Source organism: Serinus canaria, chromosome 20 (genome assembly GCF_022539315.1).
Source record: "Serinus canaria isolate serCan28SL12 chromosome 20, serCan2020, whole genome shotgun sequence".
Lineage (NCBI taxonomy): Eukaryota > Metazoa > Chordata > Aves > Passeriformes > Fringillidae > Serinus > Serinus canaria.
In genome coordinates, this window is record NC_066333.1 from 7,743,186 (window position 1) to 7,762,736 (window position 19,551).

At 61.8% G+C, this 19,551-nt stretch overlaps 2 protein-coding genes across 5 annotated transcripts; one reads left to right on the forward strand and one right to left on the reverse strand.

Moving 5' to 3' along the window:
* The first annotated feature begins 143 nt into the window (after positions 1-143).
* Positions 144-7,974, forward strand: FAM110A (family with sequence similarity 110 member A). 2 transcript variants are annotated; one of them, XM_050982019.1, is made up of 2 exons: positions 144-3,912; positions 6,166-7,974. In XM_050982019.1, the coding sequence occupies exon 2, from the start codon at positions 6,234-6,236 to the stop codon at positions 7,233-7,235; it is 1,002 nt and encodes a 333-aa protein (XP_050837976.1). In that variant the 5' UTR covers positions 144-3,912; positions 6,166-6,233; the 3' UTR covers positions 7,236-7,974. The 2 variants fall into 2 exon arrangements, with proteins under 2 accessions (XP_050837976.1, XP_009091295.3); XM_009093047.4 differs by lacking the exon at positions 144-3,912 and adding an exon at positions 3,919-5,073.
* A 1,738-nt stretch (positions 7,975-9,712) lies between these two features.
* Positions 9,713-19,353, reverse strand: ANGPT4 (angiopoietin 4). 3 transcript variants are annotated; one of them, XM_018917292.3, is made up of 10 exons: positions 18,480-19,352; positions 14,111-14,266; positions 13,781-13,902; positions 13,252-13,484; positions 12,665-12,780; positions 12,139-12,240; positions 11,903-12,069; positions 11,007-11,137; positions 10,728-10,921; positions 10,533-10,629 (listed from the first exon to the last, which is right to left on the reverse strand). In XM_018917292.3, the coding sequence occupies exons 1-9, from the start codon at positions 18,795-18,797 to the stop codon at positions 10,761-10,763; spliced, it is 1,506 nt and encodes a 501-aa protein (XP_018772837.2). In that variant the 5' UTR covers positions 18,798-19,352; the 3' UTR covers positions 10,533-10,629; positions 10,728-10,760. The 3 variants fall into 3 exon arrangements, with proteins under 3 accessions (XP_018772838.2, XP_009091492.2, XP_018772837.2); XM_009093244.4 differs by having other exon boundaries at positions 10,488-10,921; XM_018917293.3 differs by lacking the exons at positions 10,728-10,921; positions 11,007-11,137 and having other exon boundaries at positions 9,713-10,629; positions 18,480-19,353.
* Between the last annotated feature and the right edge of the window lie 198 nt (positions 19,354-19,551).

A 19,551-nucleotide genomic window follows, 5' to 3' on the forward strand; every position in this document is an offset into this window, starting at 1 on the left:
TCTTCGTCTTGGTCCCGGCTGGCAGAGTCCCCAGCTCAGGGGGGTTATTATTCTTGGCGGTGTCCTGGACTTTGTCCTTGTCCCCGCCTGAACTGCGTCCCACCTATCACGGACTCTTCTTGCAGGTGCAAGTGTCACCCGATGACGGTTCCTGTCCCCATCAGGATCTCTGCGGGGTCATGGGGTTGGCATGGGGCGCTGGGGAACCTCCGAATGTGGCAGTTGTCCCACCGCGGGACACGGCGGGGACCAAGCCGCGAGCCAGCGGATGAGCCATTTGCACCGGTAGGGAGGTGACACGGGTGAGGACACAGACCCCTGGTCACCCCCAGCAGCAACCCCTCCCCCCTCCCAGCCCAGAACCCACCGCCCCAAGAAGCCTCATGGCGGCTCTTCCCCCAGCACCCACCGGGTGTCGCTGGGAGAGCGGGCTGCAGCCCTGCAAAACCTGGGGCTGCCTTCTCCCGTCTGCTTCCCCGCCTGCTTCCCTGCCCTACCTGTCTACAGGGCCCCTACCTGTTCCTGACCATCCGGGGGATTGCAGTTTGCTCCTCCACCCTGCCCTGCGCCTGTGGGAGCACCCATAGCAGCCAGGACCGTTGGATGTAGTGGAGACAAGTCTTTTCCCCGGGGCTGCAGGGACACTGGGTGACAGTGGGGGGGATAGTCACAGTTTGAAGTACTGCTATGATTTAATCCCAGCAGGCTGCTCAGACCCCCTCAGCTGCCCACTCACACACACCTCTGGTGGGATGGGGTACAAAATGGGGAAAGATAAAATGGTAAAAGGGACTAAACTGACAGATCAGCTTATTAGGAAAAGCAAGGATGTCCTATAGTCTGGGGTATCCCGGGGCGGGAGGGGGAGCAGCAGAGGTGTTCCATTCATGTCCCCTCCCAATTTCTATGCACCCCCACCGCGCTCAGTCGCTGGTGTGGCAGAGGGAGGAGCAGAGAAGTCCTTGGGGCTCTGTAAGCACTGCTCAGCCAAGATCAGACACTCCTGGGTTATCAGCACTGCTTTCAGCACAACTCCAAAACAGTCTCGCCCTGGCTCCCATGGGCAAAATGACCTCTATCCCAGTCAAACCAGTACAGGACTCCAGGGGACCTGGAAGGTTGGGAACAGGTGCAAGGTGCTGGGGAAACCAGGTGCAGGGAGCCTGGGGTGGGCGCGGGGCAGCTGAGGTCATAGTGTGTCCGTGGGTATGGGGACAGTGAGGGGACGGCAGTTGTCCTGTGTTTAATTTGTCGGCACAAAGAGGCAGCTCAGCCGGCAGTGAGACCCTTTCCAAGGCCCAATGGCAATGGGGCAGAGGCAGTGGGACCCCCATGTTGCCCCTTCACGCTGCTCACCCAAATGCACCCTACACGTGCTGCCCGCCCTGCCTGTGCCTTCTCCGCCTCCTGCCCGCCCCGCAGCTGAACTCCCGGCCCCGGGCCCCTCGCCCCTCTGCACCCCCGGCAGATGCAAGCAAAGGCCCCGGAGCAGATGGCAACATTTGGTAGCCGAGTGGTCCCTGCCTGCGGGACTTTGCTGGGCTGTGATGACCATCCCTCCAGGAAGCCCCCTCCTCACCCAGCCAGGGCTGGGGAGCCCATCCCAACTGCAAGCCAGCACATGCCAGGGGCTGCAGAGGGGATCTCAGGGTGGGCACACTGCCATGCCATGGGGGTGACAGGGTGGCATGGAAAGATCGGCAGCCCAGAAAAGCAGGGGTCTGTCTTTGAGCTCAGCCCTAGTGAGGCCCATCCCCTAATATCTTCTTCCATGTGTGAGGAGTGGGGATGGTTTACCTGGGCAGAGGGTGGCTGCTGTTCAGTCGCTGGGGGACAAGGGGACCCCCTCACTCCAAGGACTATTGGCCACCCTATTTGAGACGGTATGACCCCCAGACTTGGGGACCTGCTGGCGGCTCTCAGCCTGGACCCTGGCAGCCCCAGCCCTATTTGCATTCCATTTCCATGTGAAAGGAGCAGGTCAAGTTGAAAGTGGAAAGGCTGGTGGGGGGCAGCAGGGAAGGGGCCGCTGCCGCTGCCGGAGGTGAGACCCCAACAAAAGGGCCGGATCCCCAGGGCCCAGCGCTTGCCTGGCCATGGGCTGCGGCCACGGCCCCACTGCTGCCGCCATCTGCGGGTCTGCGCCGCCACCACCGGCCAGACAAAGGCCTCGTGCCCAGCATGTCCCCATCTGTCACCTCCCTGGCTCCCGGATCCCTGAGCACAGACGAGTGTGAACATCCGGGTGCATCATTCCCTCTGCCCACAGGGAATGGGGTGATGCCGGGTGCAGCGGGTGCTTCCCCATTCTGTCCCCATGTCCCTTCTGGAGCAGCTCTGTAGAGCTCTTGCTGGGGAAACTGAGTCAGGAGCAGGTGGTGGCTTATCCTGGGTCTGGGCACAGCAACGGGCTGAAATAAAACATTAGGAGTTAACACCCAAGATGAAGGGGCTGGGGACCTCTCAGCTCTGGGGGTGCCTCTGCGTGGGGGTGCCCACACTGCCGAGCCCCAGCCCTGAGGCTTGGCAGGTGTTGCCAGGCACCCGTAGCTGCCTCCACCCAGCACTTCCAGGGGTAAATTGGCTGCTGAGTGTGTTTTCTGTTCGTTGGCAGCTTAATTTAGCATCCAGGAGGTCCTGGCAGTGGCACGAGGGTGTCTGTAGAAGGTGAGAGCAAAGGCATTGCCTGCCAGGGCCACATTGTCCCTGTGTTCACAAACACGGTCCCACGTGCTCCTGGGGCAGCGGTGGGGATGAGGCACCGGGTGCTGGGGGAGCATTCCCGCAGGAGGCTGCTCTCCCGGGGCATGTCCCAGGATGCTCCCGGGGAGGGCGAGGCTTGGGGCGCAGCCTGGATCCAACGCCCCGCTCCAACGGGCCAGACGTGCCTGAGCAGCTCCTGCAGCCTCCTGCCTGCATCCGCACAGCCTCGGCACCCATGGGGGGACGCAGCCTGCGGGCTCTGCCTTCGCCCACCAACTGGGATTTTCTAGCTGAGCCCGTTGTGCGAATCTGGGCTCAGGGCAGCCCTCTGGCTCCCAGACTGTGTGCTTCCTCTGGCCCTTCTTCCTCCACCAGCTCCTTGTCTTGCTCCAGGAGCCATTTGAACAATGCAGGGCTGTAACTGAGCTCCACAACATGAGCCAAATTCTCATTCCCCCTGTGCAGACATGAATGGAGATGCCTGTACCATGGGGCAGGAGCCACCCTGCCTGGGCTGTGTTCAGGCCAACAGGTCCAGGTGGCTGCAGGCTCGGTGACACTGTTCCAGTCTGTCACCTCCCTTCCTGCTATCCAGTTTATTTTCCTATGTTTTGGAGTTTATTGCTGCTGGATGAGTGGGGAAACAAGATGAGATTTCCAAATCAGAGCAGACCCTGCCAACTGACCGTACCAGTGATATGAGGAAATCCGGGTGCCCACAACAAGGCTGGGATTTTCCTCTGTGTCCCTGAAGCCTTAACCCAGCACCAGCACCCTCTGCCCACAGCGAGCAGTGACATCCAGAAGCATTTTAGATTTGTCACTGTGAGCACCTCGGGCCGTGTGTGTATCCAAGCTGCCCAGCCAGCACCGCGGGCTGAACCGGCACCTGGGACGTCACTGGGCACCAGAATGCTGCGTGACGCAGCCTGGCACGGAGGAATGCCCCGTGGTTTCCATCCCATGTGAGCACTGATTTGCCTCGGAGGGCGTCCTCGCCCGGCGCTGACTCAGCGGCAGCCGCCGCATGCAGAACTGCTCCAGCACTGTCCAGCTGCCATCAGCGGGGAGACGGGGAGGACGGGGCTGGGGAGCAGGAGGGTGGGGACAGCAGGACACCATCGGGACACCCTCGCGAAGAGAGCAGGGAGAAGAAGGGAGGCAGCTGATCTGTGCCGACGAGGCTCCCACGCCGCAGGGCCAATCCAGGTGAGTAGCAGAGATGGTGCGGGTCCCGTGCTGGTCCAGTGCCAGCAGAGCGGGGCTGGGTGAGCCGGTGAAGGGGTCACGACCGTGTTCCTCTGGATCAGCTCCTCCAGGCTGGAGGTGACCTGGTGTGCCATGTGAGCCTGACTGGACTGCCTACCCCGGCAGGGAGAGGAGCTGGGATCACACTGGGCAATGCCCAGAGCTCAGTTCCCCGCACTCCAGCTGGGTTTGGGGCATGGGATTATGTTGCCGAGTTTTTGGGGCTGTTTGGAGGGCGGCTCCGCTCGGCTTGGTGCAGCCCAGCTCAGTGTGGCCGTGCCAGCACAGTGGCTCAGCTCCACAGGAATGTGGAGCAGCAGGTTGTGCCCGGCCGGGCTGTCCGTGCTGGGGAGAGGTCCCCACGCCGGCCACTGGTGGCTGTGCTGGGGCTCCAGTGTCCTTCTCCCTTCACTTCACAGCCATCTCCTCTGTGGTTTGGCTGAGCATCTGGGACAGGGCTGAACTCCAGTGCCTGTCATGGGGATATTTTCCTGCTTTGCCTTACCTGGGGGACACTTTTGCACCCCTGTGCTGAACCGGGGAGCCCTCCCTGTGCTGGGCACAGGTACAAGGGCAGTGAAGCTGGCCATTGGCGCAGGGGCTGGGCAGCACTGGACCTGAGGGGTTGGGCAGAGGGGTGCAGAAAGCTGCCCCAGGAAGGAGGTAGGAAGATCTGTGCTGGTGCTGGGACCGTTCCCAGCTGTCACCACGCCTGGCCGCCCCCCTGCAGACATTTTCCAGGTCAGAAGGCAGCATGTCCCCCCAGGCAGGGGACGAGAAAGGGGAGAGGGGCAGCCAGCCTCCCCCATGGCCACTCGTCTGTCACAGCGTGTCAGGGGCATGCACCGTGTGCTGTGCAGGGATCCTGCTGGGGTCCAGATTCTGGGGAATTTGGCACCCGTGGTCTGGTAGGGGGTGCTGACATGGCTCAGCTGTGGCTCAGCCAGGGCTCTGCTGTGGGTGCCAGGGCTGGCTCCTGCCGCTGGGACGTGCGCTGGGCTGCTCCCAGGAAGTTTGTGCACGCAGGTGAGCAGGTGACGGTGGCAGCTGCCTGCTCGGGGCTGCCACGGGAGCGAGTGAGGCCACAGCACACCTGCCCTGCTCTACCTACCACTGCACCTGGTGAGTGCTGGGGCTTGCTATCACATCCTCGGGTTCATCAGTGCTCCAAATCGGGACCCTCAGGAGGAATCTCAGAGCAGCTTGGGAAGGGGGTTGGGTGAGGTGACCCACATATGCTCCTGTGTGCCCTGCCACTGCTGAGCCCCTTTGGGTATTTGGGCTACTCTGGGTGTGTCCATCTCTGGTCAGGGGGCTGCAGAAGGGTGTAGGGCTGGTTTGGGTGCCCTCCCCCCCTTTTTCACTGTGGGCGGGCTGGTGCCTCTGCGCGACCGTTGTGGCGGCTGAGCTTGTTGGGGTTGGCAGGGACCCAAGGACACGGGTGCACAGGGCCTCACGCTGCCCCAAGCACGCCGGGGAAGCACGAGTGGAAACCCCCGTGTACTCCCCTTACTTTCCAAGGAGCTCCAGGGTGAGAGCAGGGAGCCTGGGAGCAGCCCCGGAGCTTGCGAGGAACAGCAGAGGGAGCGGAGCACGGAATCCAGCAGCCCGGCAGGGTGGTGGGTGATGGAACCCTGGGCATGGGGGATGCACGCCTGGGAGCAGGCAATGCACCCCTGGGCATGGGTGATGCAAGGATATAGATGAGGCACCCCGGGAGCAATCAGTGCTCCCCTGGGAGTGGGCGATGCACGCCTGGGTGAAAAAACTGCGCTCCCCTGGATGTGGGCAGTGCACCCCTGAGCATGGACGAGGGGCACATGCAATGCACCCCTTGATGCGGGCGATGCACCCCCGGCACCTGCAGCTTGGGCAGAGCATCAGTGAGGGGTGCTTGGCTCTCTCCGCCCCCGCTCTCTCCCCAGGGTGCCCCTCGCCGGGACCGGGGCGCCCTCCCCGCCGGCGCCATTGGCCCCGGTGCGGTTTGAAGCAGGCGTGCGGCGCGGATTGGCCGGGGGACTTGTCGGGGAGGCTCGGCGGCGGCGGAGGCGTGGTGACCGCCTTCAAATAGGCAGCCCGAAGCCGGGGGCGCAGCGAGAGCGGTACCGCACAGCCTTGGCTGTCTTTGTCTGCCGTGGGGCCGGGGCGCGGGCAGGGGCAGCATCGCCGCCGCTCTCACTCCGGCCCCGCTCTCACACCGGCCCCTTTTCGCAGCCCACGGCACCTGAGCTCCTCGCTGCCCGTGGCGGCCGCTCACCCGTGTCCCGGTGCCGGCACGGAGGATGCCCGTCGAGGCGCTGCAAGTCGGTGACACCATGAAGGGGGTGACGGTGACGGCGCCTTTCACCTCGGCCATGCCCGTCCGTATCCTCCGCAAAGGGCCCGCATATTTCCGCCGGCACGCTGAGCCGGGGGCCGGGAAGCCCAGCGCAGTGGAGAGGCTGGAGGCCGACAAGGCCAAGTACGTGAAGAGCCAGAAGGTCGTCAGCACCAAGCAGGAGCCTGTGAAGCCACTGCTGCTCAAGCAACCTCTCTTCACCCCCGGGGTGCGCCGGGCTGTGCTCACCCCCAGCCGCAGGGCACCCCCGGGGCCACGCCGCGCCGATGCTGCCAGCCCGAAGACCTCCCTTGACCTCGAGATCCTCAACAACCTCATAAACCTCTGTGACAGCCCCTTTCCTAAGGCGGAGAGCCCGCTGGGCAGGGAGTGCAGGTGGCGGGCGGAAGCGCCAGCGGCGGAGGGGACTCTCAAGCCACCGGAGAGCCCGGCCACCCCCAAGCCCCCCGGCAACGTGGCCGTGCGGAGGGTGGACGTCCGTCCCTGTGGAGCTCCGCGGAGCCCAGTGACACCGCTGCCTGCATCCCCCATCCCAGGTGGGCTGCCTGTTACCCCGTCCCGGAGCTCACCCGCCCGCCCGGAGAGCGCCCGCCGGCAGCCGCTGCTGCACCGCTCCAAGTCGGACCTGAGCGATCGGCTCTCGCGGGCCACCGCCGACCTGGAGCGCTTCTTCAACTACTGCGGCCTTGACCCCGAGGAGCTGCAGGACATGGGGGCTGAGCGCTTCGCCCGCGCCAGCTCTGACATCGTGTCCCTCAAGTTCCACAGCGTGAGCACGGCCAGCTCGGAGGGCGGCCGCTCGCCGCCCAGCGCCGCCACGCCGGAGGGGCGGCCGGCGGAGCGTGTGCCCTACGGCATCTCCATCATCGAGCGCAACGCCCGTGTCATCAAGTGGCTCTACGGGCTGCGCCAGGCCAGGGAGCCCCAGCAGGTCTCCGATGTGTAGCAGTGCCGTGGTGGGCACCGGGGATGGGTCGGTCATAAGTGGGCAGTGCTGGATGGGGACAAAGTGCTGGCTGTGCCCTGGGAGGAGCAGAGACCTCTTGGTGGTGACAGGACCCTTGAACTCAGCCCTGCTGTGCCGCAGCATCACTGGCCTGATGTGGCCAGGGATCCATGGTCAGACCCCTGTGCCAGCACTGGAGAACCAGATCCCATGGGAAGGCAGAGGACACGTGTCCCTGGGTGTGTGGCTGGTCCTCAACACCCACAGGGCCTCAAATGTGGCTGCCCTGCCTGTACTGCTGGCAGCTCCTGCCTGTCCTGCTTCTCACCAGCACCGTTGGGTGGGGTGCAAGGGGCTGGGTCCCCCTGCACGGAGCAGGGACACTGTACCCTTGAAGGAGCTGCCCCTTGCAGCCTCCACGGAAGGGGTCCCACTGCCTGGGGTGGTGGCCACATCCAGGTGGTCCCATCTTATTGCTGAAGAAAAGCCTGATGCTTTGAGGGGTGAGGGGAAAACCTGACCCCCTGCTTCAAGCTGCTCAGAGCTGTGTGTCTGTGTGAGTGTCTGGGTGCCTGTGTTCCCCTTCCTGGCTGCCAGTGGGCAAAAAGCCCCCACCATGCTGGGCCTGGTATTTATGAAGACAAAAGTTCCTCTTTTCTACTCTTTTCCTTATGTTTGATCTGTAAGTAATAGTAATAATTATAATGCAGCCAGTTTTATTAAATGCCTGTGTTTTGGAGGCTGTGTATTGTCTTTTGGGGTGGTGGATTTTGGGATGGGACAGAGACTCTTGGGGTGCCTGTATCTCTGCAGGGCTGTGGGTGCTGAGTGGATGGGTGCTGGAAGGGAATCACGGGTTCCATGCTGCAGCGTGCCAGCGCGGGGCCCGGCGGGCAGGGCAGGGCGGCGGTTGGGTCTGGCAGGTCCCAGCAGAGCCCCAGCTGCTGGGATTCCCCTCTGTGCCACGCACCCTCCCCTGCCTCCTTCCCTCCCTTCTGCAAAGCTTGGCCAGGTCCCGGCTCTCCAAGAACTAGAGATGGAGGCGGCAGTAGCAGAGATCTCCCAGGTGGGCTGGGATGAAAGTTGGTGCAGGGAGCGCTTTGAAGAAGAAAAGTGCTCGTGGTTCTCCCAGGGCAGCCTCACATGGCACCACAGCTCTCCCGGCACCTCAGGTGCCACCTGCGCCCTGCAGTCACTGTGCTCCTGATGTCCCATGTAAATGGGTGTCTGCTGGGGAGGGTGACATCAAAGCCATCAGCAAGTACCTGCACCCAGAGACCCAGCCTGAGCCTGGGCCTGCTGCTGCCTCCCTTCAGTGGCAGTGCCCCAGCAGGTGCAGGCCAAGGCAGCACCATGGGCCCCTTGACTGCAGCTTCCATCCAGTGCTTGAGGTCCCCAGAAAAGCTGTCATAAAGAATTTACCACCCCAGCTTGATTTCTGCACTGTTGTGTGTCCACACAGATCCCCTGCTTAGGGTGCAGGATCCACGTGACTCCTGCTGGGTTATTGTCAGGTCCAGCTGCTGGGAATGTGGAGGGCAGGATGTGGTGTCAGGAGGTGGTGACAGGACACAGGGATGGCATCTGGCTGTGAGTCAGGCTGATTAAGTGCTCTGGGGAGGACACGCACACCCAGGGGATCCTTAATGATGGCACATGGGGCACTGGGTGCCTCCCCAGGGAAAACACCCTGGAAGCCAGAGGGTGACAGGGACCCTGGGCAAACTCCTGGGGACAGGCTTTGCCCCTGGGGAAATCGCTGAGGGAACCAGATCCTTGCTGGTGGCTGGGACCAGCTGTGCTGCTGGATTCCTCAGTGTGGTGTGTCCCAGGGCTTGGTCTAAATTTGTTGCTATTGCTAAGGAGAAGGGAGGGGGCCCACCAGTCCCCAGCCAGGCAAGGGCTGAGCAGCCACATGTCCCTCAGGTGCTGCCAGTCCTTGGAGTGGCTCTGGTGTCCTATGCCCTGCATGAATGGAATCTGACATGGTCATCCAAAGCCCTGTGTGCTCATGTGCGCATGATCCTGTGCATGCAGGATGTCTGTGTGTCCATGTGCACATGTGTTTGTGAGCAGTATTTCAATGTGCACACACAGATGCACACACAGCAGCCTTGTTTCTGAACCAGGAGTCTCCATCTGACCTCCACCCATGGGACTGCCAGCATGAAACGCTGGCACAGACACGTTCAGACACATGTGTCCCCCCCAGAACGCCCCCCCCCGGTGCATGTCCCCACTGGGGACAGCAGGACAGCCCCACACTCCCTATCGCTTTCCCTGGCAGCTGCTTCCCGGTGGCTCAGGTTTCACGGGGAGCACAGCTGAGGCCATCAGTTATTTCTAGGGAGGAGGGACAGCAGAGGAAATGTCCATCACCCTCACCCTCTGTGCTGAGATTCCCCATGGGTGCCCCATGAGCAGGCAGGAGGTGCAGGCAGGCAGCCAGGACAGAAGGAAAACCGGCAGCACCGCCCCCCGTGTTTTCCATTTTTTAATTATTCCCCACTGATGAGCATCTTCTGGAAGCGCCAACAACGTCACGTGCTTTAATCAGCGTTAATTAGCGGGTGCCTCAGGACAGTGATGAGGGCAGGCAGCAGGAGCCCCCCCGCTGCTGCGTGCACAGCCGGTGTTGGTGCCAGCACCCACCACCTCCCGCCTCCCACCCCTTTAACCCACAGCCCCCTCCTCACCCACGACCCCCCAGCCCCTTCCTGCCAGTCCTGGGGCCCTGCCAGCCCCTGCCACAGCAGTGTCTGTTCCCAGAAAGGGCCTTCCAGAACTGGGCCACTGGCCATCCAAGGTCCCCATGAAGGTCCCCAAGGACACCCCCTGCTCTTCCTGTCCTCTCTGAGAGCTGGAAAAACCCAGCTCCATCCCGTGAGGAGCAGTGCCTGTCCTGCCATACATGGGGACAGTGGCTTGGGCCATGCTTGGAAGGGGACAGCCTGTGGCCGTGGCTGTCTCTGGATGAAAGGGGAGGGAGGGACCACCAGCCCCCATGCTTATCAGGATTCCTGTCCCATCTAGCTCCTCTAATACTGCAGTAAAGTGGGATGGTGGGGGATTTACAATATCCAAAACCAGTGAGAAGGCAAAGCCCCCATTACATCTGGGGTCCCTCTGAATGCACATGGTCCCAGGGGTTCTCAAAGCCCCATCACTGGGTTGGGGGGGGGGGTCTTGGAGCCCTGTCCCCAAGACAAAACCCTGAGGCCCAGCAGAAATTCGGGGAGAGAAGCTGAGGTCAGATCAGGGGGTTTCCATATGCTGGAGCCCACTTTGGCAGGTCTGGCTTTGTCCCACTCCTGCAGCTCCTGCAGCTCCAGCTCCAGCTCCTTCACCCCTGCCCACAGTTCCTCCAGCATGGCCGTGGTGACACTGCAGACTTCTGAAAAATGGGATAAACAAGAGTAAAAAATAAACTCATGGCAAAGGTTCCCTGCAGCAGCTGGGACATCTTAGCCCCAACCATCCCTTGTCCCAGACTTGTCTCTCAGTGCTGGCACTGCCGTGGGCACGTCAGAAGCTGGAGGGTCGGATCATCATGCGGGTGCCCTTCAGGGAGTAGCTGGGCCCCTGGAAGTGGTGCCAGCGGATGCCGTTGAGCTTGCGGATGTTGTTCCGGGCTGGGTAGTAGATGCCATTCAGGTTGGAGAGGCCACAGGCATCAAACCACCATCCTGTGGGAAGGGACAAGGGCGGGGAGGTGGCACCGCAGGCTGGCACCCACTGGTGCTGCATGAGGGTGTCCCCTGCTCCACTCACCTCCCGAGAGCATCTGGGCACACTTGCACAGACAGTTGTCGTTGTCAGCATCACGGGTGCTGAACTGGGTGCCCTGCAGTGCCAGGCCACTCTGCTGCCCAGCTGTGCCACTGTAGTCCTGCAGCGACAGCCTGTGCCCAGCAGGAACACAGCCACTGTCACTGCCGGCTGCCAGGGGGTCACAGAGCACCCAGCACTGCTCAGGGGCTGCCATGAGCTGAACACAGCACAGAGGGATGGGGGCAGAGATCCTGCAGTTCCAGCTTGGCCTCCTGTCCTTGGCCCCCAAGAGTGTGGGTTGTGATATGCTGGGGCAGAGAGGACCCCCAAGTATCCTCCAGTCCTCTTGCTGGGGGTCAGCTCGGTGCATGCATGGGATGGATGGTGCAGGGCATGTCTGGGGGCTGCTTCCACCTCCAGCCCAGCAGTGAAGGTCCCCAGCTGCTTTCCACCCTCCTGCCCATGGCCAGGAGCACATAGTCATGGCAAGCTGAGCATTAGGAGCATAGCATCCCTTCGTGGACATGGATAGCCTGGGGATGCCCAACACCCCTGGGAATGCCTGGTGGCCACAGCTGTGTCACCTCCCTTGCCCAAACAAAGAGCCTCAGTGCAAGTGCCCAAGTTGCTTCCACTGGGATGGCAAATCCCACTGCCTTGATGCAATTTTATACATTAAAAAGCAACTTCTCAGAAGCCTGGGGAGAGATGGAAGTGTCACAGCCATGTGCCTGGCACCTGGCACCATAACTGCACCAGGACAACCCAGTGAAGCCCCAGGTGATCCTGCACCTCCCACACCCAGCCCTGCCCCCTGGCCACTGCTGCCCGCAGGGCTTGGGGATGGTCAGAGATGGGGAGTGTTGGGTGGCCGTTCCCACAGTGCCTCTCCCTACCTGTAAAACTGCCGCTCGCTCCCCAGCTGGAATTTCCCGTAGTGGGCATACACCTGGCTGCCCTCCCAGTCCTGCAGCTCCACCCGCAGGGCGTAGGGCACCCGGCTCGTCAGCAGGTGCACGGCCTCATTCCCCAGCCAGTACTCCCCTGACGCATCCCCAAAGCCCTGTGGAGCAGCAGGGTGGGTGAGTTCAGGGTGGCCCCAGCGTGTCCCCCTCCCCGGCCAGGCACACACCTGCTTGTACTCCCTCCAGCTCCTCTGGAAGCTGAGGCTGCCATTGGCACGAAGCTGGATGATGGTCCAGCCCCCTCGATCCGTCTCCATGTCACAGTATGCCTGCAAGGGAGTGAGGGACAGTTGGGGGTGGCCTGGAGTGGGCAGCCAGGTGCATCCCTGCCAGGCTGGGCAGCTCAGTGTGGGTGCCAGCTAGAGCTGGCTGAGGGGCTAGCAAGAGTGTGCTGTGCCCAGTGCCTGGCTGAGTGGTCTCTCCTCCCTCCATGGCCATGGGCAGGGGCTGGGGTCTGGTACTTATAGGTCAGGGTGCCTAAAATCAGTTTTATGCCCCATTTGGAAATATGTCCCAACCCTGATTTCATCCTGTGGGTGCTGCCTTCACCCCTGAACAGCCCCCAAGGCTGGAAGGGGTGGGGAAACTGCCCTGGGATGTGCTAAGCAACAGGAATCTGGTGTGGGGCTGGTGTGCACTGGGTGGGCAACACTCCAGGGTGAGGCAGGGAAGCCCTCTCTGGGCTGTGCTCACCTTTTTGGGCTCGCTGAGGTTGGCAATGTGCAGGGTGTAGATGCCACTGGCATGGATACCTGCCCGGCGCACCTCGGCACAGTCCTGGAATTGCTGCTCCTGCCCAGGTGACATGGCTGTGGCAGAGGGGACAGTGAGAAGGCAGAAGTCTTGATGGCCCTGTAGCCCTACCATGTTTTGCTGCTCTTCCCTCTCCCTTTATGCTCCCAGATTATTTTTTTATCTTCTGTGCCATCTCCTGAAGGCTGAGCAAGGCAGCTGTGCCACCAGGCTGCTGCCAGCCTAACCCCTGGGGCTTTGCCATAGCTGGGAATGGCATCAGGCTATGGAACCCACCCTGGGGCTCCAAGCTGCTCCTTGGTTGCAATGAGTGGATAATTTTCTAGTGGAAGGTGTTCATGCCCATGGTGTTGGAATGAGATGAGCTTTAAGATCCCTTCAAAACCCAAACCATTCTATGACTGAATGATTCTGTGACTTTTGAGGTGAAGTCACCAAGCTGAGCAGACCACAGGGGGCACCCTGGCACGCTGCTGGGAGGACAAGGAGCTTTCCCACTGCCCCCACTCATCCCGCACACCGCTCACCTCTGCCCTGGGAGACGAGGCGCACCAGGCTCTGGACAGACTGGAGGAGCTGGAGCTGCTGGCGCTGGAGCAGGCTGGTGTTGGCACTGGCAGCCAGCAGCGTTTTTTCCATCTCCTCGATGGTGCCGCTCTGCCGGCTCAGCAGCCGCTGCAGCTTCTCCTTCTCTGAGTGGGCCCCTGCCAGCTCCGCCCGCTGCTTCGTTTCCATCTCCAGCACCCGCACCTCCAGGATGCTGGGAGTGGGATGCAGTGGTGATGGGGTGGCAGACGGCCCCAGCATGTCTGCAGGGACCCATTGCTGTCCCCATCCCCTGCTGCACCCCCTGAACTGTACCCTCACTTCTGGGATGTGCCCAGCCAGGGGAACCCAAAGCCCCGTGGCTGTGCTGGGGCTGTGCAACCCCCCAGGGACCACAGCCAGCACGTGGAGGGGTTCAAGCCCCCGCAACGTGCAGTGTGAGGTGGGAGAGACCAGCCTCCCTGTGGGGTCCAAGGGCTGTGGGGGTCCCTGAGCCGCACCAGCCCCTACTTGTTTCGGTTCTGCAGCTTGTGGATCTCATTGGTCTGCAGCAGCAGCTGCTTCTCCAGCTTGGTGGTGGACAGAAAGTTCTCCTGGAGCTGCATCTCGATGCGCCACGTCTGATTCAGCACCTGCCTCAGGAGCAGAGGGGACTCTTGGCATCAGCACCAGGGCCACCCACACCCGTGCTGTCACCGGGCCGGCCGGACTCTGGCACACAGCCCTGGTACCTCCATCAGTGGTGCATTAAACCCTGTGTCATCTCAGGGCATCGCTTTTATCTGCAGACACACCGTGCCACCCACCAGGTCTCAGGGTGGCGGGGACGTAGGGACACACCTGGGCCTCCACGTCGGTGAGCTTGCGGCTCTGCTCGGCGCTGCGGTTCAGGAGGGAGCTGCCCATCTCCAGCATGGCTGCGGTCTGGTTCTGCACCGCCGTCTGCTGCAGCTCCGCCACCTCCGGCTTCACGCTGCTCTGGATGTAGCTCTCCAGCTGTGCAGGGAAGTGAGGGTGCAGGGGGTCATTTGGGCACCTCTTCGGGCTCTGTCTCAGCATCCCAGCTGAGCCTGGCACTGCTGGGCACAGCCCCCAGGCACAGCCCTGTGTCCCCACAAGGCCTGACCCACCTCGGGGCCCTTGGAATCTTATCAGACAACAGAGCGAGCTGAGCTGCTGCAGGGGAGGCTCCTCAGGCACCGACTGCCAAGATTCCTGGGCTGTGGTACCAGCTGGAGCCTGGCATGGGCTCCTGTGTGCCCAGGTGTGCTGGCGAGCTGGGGCTGATGCCCAGCCAGGGTTGCCTGTGCCAAGCAGCCAGGCAGAGAGTGGCTGGCACTGGCATCGGCATCAGCTGCCAGCCCCCAACCACTGGGGATATGGAGGGTGAGGGGACAAGGTCAGCCAGGGAAGGTGGGTGTCCGGCACCCGGAGCCGCTCCACCACGTGGAAGTGCTCGGGGCTGGGAAGAAGCTGGCTGCGAACACAGCTCGGACACAGCTGAGCTGACGCTTCCGCTTTCCCAGCCCGTGGGGGAGCCGCCTTTCCCAAAGGCTTAGCTATTTCTGGCAGCCCCGCCATGAGGTTCCCATTCAGCCCCTCCCCAGGGCGATGGCCTCGGTGGGGGCACGGTCCCTCGGCAGGGGCCGCAGGGAGCGGAAGGGGCCACGCTGCCGCCCACGCTGGGAAAGCAGCCCCTGAGAGCAGGAGGGATGGGGGCTGCCCAGCTCCCTGCATCCCGCAGATGCTGATTCCCTGCTTGCCCAGATCCTGCTCCCTGCCTGAGCTCTGCAGTGGTGCAGGCAGAGCCCCACATCCCCCTGCATCTTGTGGGGTTGTGGAGCAGAATCAGCAGGGTTGGGATGCTGCTCTCTGGGCAGTGTGGAAAGCAGGCAGTGGTGCAGGGATGTTCTGCACCGTGGTGGGAATGCAGTGCTGCTGGGATGCTTGGCACGGTGGCAGGCAGGCAGGCAGCAGTGCTGGGATGATTGGCATCATGGAATACCATGGCAGACAGCAGTGCTGGGATGTTTGGCATCATGGAACACCACAGCAGGCAGCAGTGTTGGGATACTCAGTGTGGGAGTGGGGCCGGCAGTAGGCCAGGGCATAGGGCTCTGCACTTGTTTGGCATGACGAAATCTCACTGCTCCCTCCTCCTCTGCACCAGGCAGTGGCAAAACCATCACCCCACTGCGAGCATCTGTGTGGGGCAGGAGGGTCTTGGGGCAGGAAGGTCCCAGGGCTGACCATCCCAGCCAGCACTGCCTGCACCCGTTTCCCTGGGGATTTTCCCTCGCAGGAACATGCTCTAAGGGAGGAAGCAGGGAAAGGTCGGGAAGCCGCGTCTGGAAAACATTTCCCCGAGCTGAGGGATTGCTGGAGAGTTTCCCTTTAACCACGTCGTTAATCTTGTTGCTTCACAGGGCTCGGGGAGGCCTTTTCTCCCTCTCAATCTTGCCTCTTTTTTTTTTTTTTTGTTTTGGTTTTTTTTTTTTTTTTTTTTTTTTAAATAAACATATCTGTGAGCTGAGGGCAGAACATACCCATAGAAAAGGTCAAGCTGGCACAGGGAAGGCTGAGAGCCCTGGAGATGGAGCCCTGGATCCTGGCCCCAGCAGCTCCCTGGGAGCTGGAGGGGGGCACAGTGTCCCCAGGCATTTCTGGCATAGGGGACACAAGTGGGGCAGGCTCTGAGCCAAGGACAAGGAATCCAGGATCCCCCCTCCTTCATCTCATGGGTGCTGATGTGAGCTGGGCTCTCCTGGCCTCAGAGACTCATTTCTGCACTGTAAGGGCAGAGCTGCTGTGACAAAAACTGTGGTGCTCTTTTGGTCACCCCAAAACATCATTGTGGAGCAGGAGGAAACTCAGCCACTCACTGTCCCCATGCTGGGATCCCATTGCCCACAGCTGGATCATCCTGTGCTGCCTTCTTGCAGCCACATCCCCCCCCTATGGCCCAGTTCCTATCCTGCCCTGGCATTTCTAAACATTTCACAAGCACCAGTTCAGGAATCCTTGAGTCACAGGTGGGTGGAAAACCCTTCACCTGCTCCCTACATTGCTGCACACATCCCAGGGTGAGCAGCATCAGCCCCTGTGCCTCAGATACCTCAGAGCTGCCAAAATGCCACTGCCTCTCTGGAGACCCATCCCACCCCAAATTCCCCCCTAGACCCAGTGGCACCATCAAGTGTTTGTGTTTGAACTAAAATTAATTCCTCCTGAGACAGAAGTGGCCAATGTGTCCTTGTGTGCTGGGTCCTGGCTATGTCCCCACCAAGGGGTGCTGAGTGGGGAGGGTGGGCCAGCCCCAGTGCCATGGATGGGCATCCTCGGGGAGGCCAGTGCTGGAGATGCCTGAGGGGACCTGGGGAACCTGTTGGGTACCAGGAGACCTCCCAATTTCTCAGCACCCTGCAGGGCTCCCCATGCCAGGGCAGAGCAGACAGGGATGCAGCGTTGTTTACGAGCTGTCCCTAAACCCAATGCCTCTTCTGAGCCCTCGTTTGTTTGTTCAGGACTGGAGTCTGACCAAAACAAGCGTTCTTGGGCGGCTCTGCCGAAATTTGGGAAGCTAAGGAACAACAGCAAAAAACATAGCTGCAAACTGCCTCTAAAAGGAGAGAGCCATGCTGCAGGATGGGATGGGATAGGATGGGATGGGGTGGGGTTGTTGTGATGGGATGGATGGATAGAACAGGATGGAGAAGGAATGGGGTACTGGCTACCCACTGCTCCACTGCCTTGTGTTCCTTGGGGCTGGGGTGAGGGGCATTGCTGCCCACAGCTGCCCAGATGTGCAGTCCTACTTTGCCTGTGGCTGTCTGCTCTGGACAGGACCATGTGCACCTGTGGTGGGACCCTGGTCCCCTGCCTTTCTTGGCCATACAAAGGTTGCCCTCATCCCAAGAGCTGGCCTGGGCACACAGGGCACAAAGACACCAGAGCACAGGGACACCAAGGCAGAGAGCTGAGGTCACAGGGACCCCAGGCACAGGGACCCCAGGACTCGTGTGCACCCAGCAGGATCCACAGTGACAGAGATTTGGTGCCACCAGCCAGGTTGTCACTGGCCCTGCTGACCCCTCTGCAACACTCTGGGCTGGCTTCCAGCAGAGCCACGGTTCAGCGTTTTCCCAGCTCTTGAGGAATTTGTTCTCTAGGATGGCTGAGGGGACAAGGAAGAACGTCCTGCACGTCCCTGCTGCCTGCACTGTCCCCCACAGCCAGGGTGGCTACCCCAGCAGCATGGCTGGCACAGGCCATCCCCTGGACCCTCACTCTGTGTGTTGGCCCCATCCTGATCCCTGAGTGCTGCAGGGCTTGGCACGGGGACATCACCCAGGAAATGGGACTGCAGAGGCACCCAGGTCCCATTGCAGCCTGGTGGCACACCACAGGACAGCCATGTGGCTCAGCTGGGTCAGTGACAGCTGGGGACAAGCTGCTTGCCCTCTTATCAGTGCAGGTACCCAGTGTTCCTGGCACGGGCTGTGGGGCTCAGGGCCCCCAGGGAAGAGTCCCTTGGGATGGGCTATTCCTGGGTCTGACGCAGGCAGCCACACTCAGCTGGTGGGGGCTCCAGGAAGGAAATGCTGCTTCCTGCCTCAGGCATTGGGGACGGGGCGAGCCAGTGGGGGCTGGGGGTGGCAACCCTGTGAGTAGACAGCCCCTCTGGGGTGGCACCCCACTGCTCCCACCATGGAGCCATGGGTCCAGCACTAAGTCTCACCAAGTGCTGGGAGCTTTTGCAAAGCCTGTAGGAGGGAAAATTATGAAGCTGGAGAGATTTTGGTGGCCTCTGCCCTTGGGACCCTCTTCCTGCCACTGGCCAAACCCCTTCTCAGACTCCTCACCCCAAACTTGGAATACTGATCCCTAAGGGATGCTTGGCACAGCTAACCCATCCAGGACCTATGGCAAGGATGGACAGGGAATACAGCCTCAATGGGGAGCGCTCTGGGTGAGTGATCTGCAGCACCCATGAGCTGCAGCACCCACAGAACCCACAGCATGCATCCCCTCCATGAAGGCAGTGCTTGATGCCAGCTGCACACCTGCAGAGACCTGGATGATCAGGTGGGCACAGGCCCCAATGCCCAAGCTGTGCCACAGGGATGCTGCATGAGTGGGTGCTGGACACAGTTCCCTGCCCACACCGCCCCGCTGCTTGTCCCCCCGCACCCCACATGCTACAGCGTACCTTCAGCAGCCACTGGGTGCTGTTCTCCAGGATCCTCTCCAGGTGCCGCAGGCGCTGGGCAGTCCCGTGCCCGGCGGTGCCGGCCGGCGAGTCCCGCTGGAGCAGCACGTTGGCCGGGCCGGGGGCAGGGCCGGGGGCGGCCGGGCAGGGCAGGGGCTCGGCCTCGGGCAGCACGAAGGTGTAGCTGCAGTGGCCGTGCTGCACGCGGTGGTAGCGCCGGCGGCCGCCGCCCTCCAGAGCCCGGCGCTGGGCTCCGGCAGCGCACAGAGCCGTCGTGGCACAGGTCAGGGCCACGAGGCCGAGGCTGAGCGCCCGCATGGCGCTCACGGGGGTCCCCCCGAGGCCGGGGTGCCACGGCCGGGGATGCGCCGGCAGCTTGCTCCGTGCCGGGATGGGTCAGTGGGCGCTCGCCGCCGCGTCCGACCGCGGAGATTTCGGCATTTCCTCCCTCTGAGCCGGCGCTGGCCGCCCCGGCCTTTTATCGCCAGCCCTCGCAGGGGGAGAGGAGAGGAAAAAAAAAAAAAAAAAAAGAAAAACAAAGGAAAAAATCTGTTTAAAAACAATACTTCTATCTTTTTTCTTTCCTCTGGGTCCACTGCGGGGAGATCAAGTTTCACACGTGATCTATAAATGTCTCTCTCTCTCTCACACACACACACACACACACACAGACACACACTCACAGTCGCACACGCAGCCCCGTCCCTCCCCCGGCCGTTCTCTGCACAACTCATCGCACGTCCCGGGATGGACAGCGCCACGGCAGCACCGAGCCCTCCCAACCCCCCGGCCCTGCACCCCACGAGTCCCCCCGATCAGCAGCCGCTGGGATTCCCCACACCCAGGCACCCCCATCCCAGGCAGCGCAGCTCCCTCCCTGAGCCCCGGCTATTTATAATGCCAGCGGGAGCCAGGCCTGCATTTCGCTGCTCTGGCCATGGGATGAGCCCGTGGGGACCAGGAGGAGGGAGGGCTGTGTCCCAGGCAGGGCTTGGCAGGACACAGCCAGACTGTGCATGGGGCTCGGCGTGCCCAGATCTGTCTGTCTGTCTGTCTGTCGGGGGGTGCCGGG